Below are 6,000 nucleotides of genomic sequence, written 5' to 3'. Positions count from 1 at the left end.
TTTTATTTTTATTTAGAACAAATATAGGAAATGCTAATACATCTAAATTTGAATTTTAATTTAAATTGAAACTCAAAAGTCTACTAAATATTCCTGACTAATATTGACACAAAAATTTTAAAAATAAAAACACGCTAATATTAAAACGATTATAAATGAATGTGATAAGAAACCAATCCTCAATTCTTTGAATTGGGAGTGTATTTGAATCCCTCAGCCTTTGACTCCTGAGATCTGAGAGAGAAGCAAAATACCATTGCCATATTTAAAACTTATGAGAGACAAGCTAATATTAGCGAATCACCGATTGATGAGAGACTAAATATCTTATGTGTCGCACTATGCAAACTATAAGTCACAAACAAAGTTATCCAACCCAAGTCTCTGCTACAGAGACCATTAATCATAATAAAAATTATCTGTCAAAAGTTAAAGTCCATTGACTCAAATAGATATACTTAACTATTTTCACCAATATCTAAATTTCGATTTAGTGTTAATGACTTTAGTCCGAGGCGATCTCATAAATAGTAATTTTACTAGAAGAATTTCATACTCATATCTCAAGTTTGAAGTTCACAATAGAGACAATTTAGAAAAGAAAGAGAAAACCTTAATGTTCGCAGACCTATATATAAAAAACCACTTATTACAAATAAGTGCAAATTAATAAAGTAGTTTTTTTTTAATTAGTGATTAAGAACCATGAGAAGCTGAGTATATAAATTTCTTTTGTTTCTCTTGTTTATTTGTTTGGATTTTCTTTTCTTTAGACGCATGAGGTTGTGGCAGTGAACACAAGTTCTAGTTGTTCTTATTACTGTTGATCAATCTGGAAAAAGGTGATTTTCAAAGAATTCAAGATGCAATTGATGCTGTGCCTTCACAAAATTCAGAGCAAATCTTTGTTTATTTTAACGAAGCCCTGGAATTTACAAGTAACAACCTTTTTCTCTCTTTTCCTATAGTGTATTAGAATACTAATAATTTTACATAAGTTAATGTAAAAATATATAAATTTAAATATATATCATAGGTTTTTAATCTATTAACTCATAGTTTTGGGTTGAATTGAAGTTATAATATATGTTTTGATAGCTCAATCAACCTATTGTTAGCATCACTGTTCTTGATTTTCATATTTATGATTGTATTATATGTTGTAAGTCATTAACTTTGATATAAATTATATATATTTATATATATATATATATAGTCCCAGTAATTGTTATTATTTTGTGCTTCATACTTTTAAGTAAAGTTTTGTCTTAATGGTACCAACACAAGAAAAATTGATGTAGCAAATAGTTTTAAAATACAAATCAGAAGTTATCATTACTTTCAATATAAAATGTCATCTAGTTATAGAACATTAAAAATTTTAGCAAAAGATATAATTTTCTTAATTTGTGTCACTTCTAACAATATTAAAAACAAACAAGGTATACTCAATCGTCACTCATGTATTTTAAAATTTTAAAATTTTTTAAAACAAACAGACAAACATCTGTCTATGTGTTTCAGTTTTTTTCTAAATTATTTTTAATATATATGGCAAATTTTCTATTTGTTAAATAAGGAATTATCTTGTAGTTTTGAGTACATATTTTTAAGGAGTAAAAGTCGCATGCTTGTGTATATGGTGCGTTGGAAGCACACAATACAGAAGTGTAATTTCCTTAATTAATATACCTTTAGTTTTATTTTTGATATTATAATTTTAGATTTTTTTAATATATATATATATACATATAATTTGAACAGGGAACAAGTAGTAGTGCCTGAGGACAAGCCATGGATAACAATGAGTGGCACAAATGAAACAACCACAATAATTACTTGGAGTGGACCTTGGCACACACTTCAGAATACCACAGTTTCAATTTTGGCTTCTGATTTTGTTGGAAGAAATCTCACTATTCAGGTTATTTATTTCCTTTTATATATTGAAATGCAATAAAATAAGCATATTAATCTTGTTATAATAACCTAGTAGTTAAATTAGGGTAAAAATCATGAGAGCTCACAAAACTATATTCATATTTCACTTTGGATATCAAACTTCAATTTGTATCTTTTTGATCAATCTACTTCGATTTGATTTCAACGAGAGGATACTTGAGGGATTCCAGTGAGAAATGTCAGATGTGGATACCAGATAAGTCATGTGGAGAACATTTGACACGTCATATGCTGATGTGGACTAGCCTTATCTATCTAAGTGCTATTAAATTTTATGTTAACATGACTATTAGGGTGACGTGATTAGTCCACATCAACAAATGACGTGTCCAAATACCTCCACGTGGTTTATCCAATGTCTGCATAAGACATTTCTCACTAAAATCCATCGGGTATCTTTCTGTTAAAATCAAATTGAAGTGAGATAACAAAAAAAGATATAAATTGAAATTTGATACCCAAATTGAAATATGAGCATAGCTTGGTTATCTATCAAGATTTTTACACAGTTAAATTACTTGACTTCCATATAACAGATTAAATATTCAACTCTATATGGTTAAAATATAATAATATATATATATATATATATATATATAGAATGGCTTAACACATTGTTAAAACTAAAATAAAAAATAAAAATAAAAATTTAAAAATTTGAGTGTGAGGTTATGATTTATTATTTGAACTTGGAACATGCATTTTCATTTTTGCTGAAAATAATTATCTTTCTTTACAGTTGTGATGTTAATCAATAGTTTTTTATAGTTAGAAGTTCTAATTTTTCAAGATAAAAAATTGTATTAAAAATTTACTTTGACATGTATTTTAATAGCATTATTAAATTATGTCAAATATACTTAAACTTATTGAATTGGTAATAAAAAAAAACTTACATTAATCCTCCCTACTCAAGAGAGTTAAAATTTCTTTTGTATTTGTAATGTTTTAAAAGTAAGATGTGTGTCCATTATTTAATTAATTGGCAACATAAAGCTATCATCTTCATAATATTCACTTATTTTTTTATATTATAATGTATTCATTTGCTCTAAGATGGTAGAAAGTTATTGAAATGAATTGGTTTTTTCTGATTCATATTTTCATTTGTTGGAGTGGGAAAGTAACATTTTTCTCACCTCACTATTTTTTTTCTAATTTTGAACTAAATTTAGTTTAGAATTTTCATTGAAGTAGCGCAACATATAAAAACTCATCTCCCTAATTTAATATTCTTTAACTTCTTCTAAATTTTAATATAAACATCAAAACTAGATGAAATGATATTATTTCTAGCATGTGAGAGATGTGTCATTTTCACATACTTGATTTTTTTAATTCATGCCATTTTGAAAGAAATCTAAACCCCTAACATAATCTCATTTTAAAAAAATAAAAAAATATCTACAATTTGAGGAAAAGAAGTTGATTTAAATATGCACTGTTGCAGAATACATATGGTCCAGGCATCCAAGCAGTGGCATTGAGTGTATTTGGTGATAGAGTGGCTTTTTACAATTGTAGAATATTTTCCTATCAAGATACACTTTTTGACACTAGTGGAAGACATTACTACTCAAATTGTTTCATCCAAGGAGCCACAGATTTCATCTATGGAGATGCTCTTTCTCTCTTTCATGTAAGTAGTTGACAAACAAATTAGTTTATTTAAATTTAGTTACTTAACATGATATGAATTATTGTTTTCTAATAATATGTTTTTGACTCTTGTTTAGGAATGTTATATACATTCAATATCAGAGAATGGTGGAGCAATCACAGCACATAAAAGATCATCGGTGGATGAAAATACTGGTTACAGCTTTGTTTCATGTAATATTACAGGAATAAAACCAAATAGCGTAATTCTTGGAAGACCGTGGGGACCTTACTCCAGAATAATATACGCTTACACTTCTATGACTAATGCAATATTACCAGAAGGTTGGAATGACTGGAACAATACAACCCGACAAAGGTAAATAAAATATAAAAGTCAAATTTATATATTTATATGAATATTTATTTAATTAATCGATCCGAGATTGTCGCAGCACTTCATACTATGGAGAGTATATGTGTTACGGTCCTGGTGCAACAAGCTCGAAAAGGGTCAAATGGAGCCACCAACTTACAAGTGATGAAGCCAAACCATTTCTAACAAAGGACATGATCAATGGGGATGAGTGGCTCAGGGCTGTCCCAACTCAATTCAAGAAGCCATCTTTTCCTTTGAAGCCAGAGAAATAATTTTTATTCCTTCCAAAGCTATTAATTTAGACTTTATTTACTTGAATTTTATACAACTATTTTGTATTTTAAAATTTTCAATTTTAATATTTACATATATATACTAAACGGGTTTTGGTCAAGTGGTACTGACTTCTTTACGTCAAGCTTAATTATATATATGTTAAAAGTCTTTTTAATATATAAACCATAGTAAAATCTGAAATAACATATATATGTATATATATATACTATTAGAAAGGTCTATATAAAACTAAGCAGACATGGAAAAGATATAAAAAAAGATATTTAATTATATATATGTTAAAAATCTTTTTAATATATAAACCATATATAGTAAAATCTGAAATAACACATATATATATATATACTATTAGAAAGGTCTATATAAAACTAAGCAGACATGAAAAAGATATAAAAAAAGATATTTAATTATATATATGTTAAAAATCTTTTTAATATATAAACCATAGTAAAATCTGAAATAACATATATATATATATATATATACTATTGGAAAGGTCTATATAAAACTAAGCAGACATGGAAAAGATATAAAAAAAAGATAAAATATCTTTCAGAATCTTACGTATACATAGTGCTCATTTATTTGCCTGTTAGGCTATATATTTCATATTATATCAATCTTGATTTTGCCAAACTATCACTGTAGAAAATGAACCTTTAATAGCAAGAAGAAAAACACAGAAAGGCATCATCTCCCTTCATGTCTAAGAGTATTGTTTGCCAAATTCACCAAATCCACCAACCATTTAAACTAACTATATTTATTTAATTAATAGAACTTTTGCAAATAAGATCTGACACTTTTTAGCTTTATCCATGAAACGACATTTTACTGGCTACCAGCTAAAATAGAATTTATATAACTATTAAGTTCTTAAATTAAATAAAATTATATATATACCATATTGGAATTGATTATCAAGAATAAGATGGTAGTGAAAATAGAGGAGATAAAAATGAATTGACAATAATATAATGTGAATATTAAGATTTTTTTAAAATTTATAAAATTTATTCCATCTCTCTAAAACCTTCTCAAATTAAAAAAAAAAAATTCAATTAATGGTTATTTCATAGTTATAAAATTTGAAAATGACAAAATTCCACATTTCACAATAATATCTAAATTTTATTTTAAAAAATATTATATAAGAATCTTATACTTTTGGTAAAATCCAAGGATTTATGTGTATTTGTATATATAAACCAGGCAGAGGAGGTTGACCTTTTTACAAAGTATTTTTTTTTAAAAAAAATATTTTAACATTTTCAAATTTTATACAACTTAACATTAAAAATTTAACTAGTGGTTTTTTTTTTAAAATTTATTAAGTAAAAATGAATAACATCATATGGTTTCGCTAATTAAAATTTGAGTATAAATATGTTTATATATATATAAGTCATTTCCTTTTCATCAAAATATGGAAAAAACTTTAAAAGTCATATATAAATTTTAATAAATTTATATATCTTAAGAAAATTATAGTTTTACCATTTTTATATTTTATAACTGTGAATAAAATATATCTCACCCAAATAAATGAGAGCGATAGATGAACATCTTATTCTACCAAAAAAACACAACACAGACCAAGACAAATTAAGAAAAGCAGTAGAGGTTAGAAATCCACTGTTCCTTTATCTTGAAGATAAAGCTCCAACAATGCACAGTTTGGCATCACGTAACTCTCCAATCCTCCATTATTCCAAATAACCTTTTATGCATGCACCTTCCCTACATTTCCCCACAGTCTCCAT

The 6,000-nt window shown here is 26.3% G+C and overlaps 1 protein-coding gene across 1 annotated transcript; it reads left to right on the top strand.

The window, feature by feature from the left end:
- Positions 1-499: 499 nt before the first annotated feature.
- LOC120251415 (putative pectinesterase 11) lies at positions 500-4,212 on the top strand. Its single transcript, XM_039259937.1, is given in 8 exon segments — positions 500-530; positions 809-837; positions 839-919; positions 922-938; positions 1,765-1,924; positions 3,413-3,601; positions 3,699-3,940; positions 4,017-4,212. Coding segments are annotated over 8 exon segments (945 nt in total).
- The last annotated feature ends 1,788 nt before the right edge of the window (positions 4,213-6,000 follow it).

Source organism: Dioscorea cayenensis, chromosome 20, assembly GCF_009730915.1.
Source record: "Dioscorea cayenensis subsp. rotundata cultivar TDr96_F1 chromosome 20, TDr96_F1_v2_PseudoChromosome.rev07_lg8_w22 25.fasta, whole genome shotgun sequence".
Lineage (NCBI taxonomy): Eukaryota > Viridiplantae > Streptophyta > Magnoliopsida > Dioscoreales > Dioscoreaceae > Dioscorea > Dioscorea cayenensis.
Note: the sequence above shows the minus strand (reverse complement) of the source record. Positions and strands in the feature narration are given on the sequence as shown.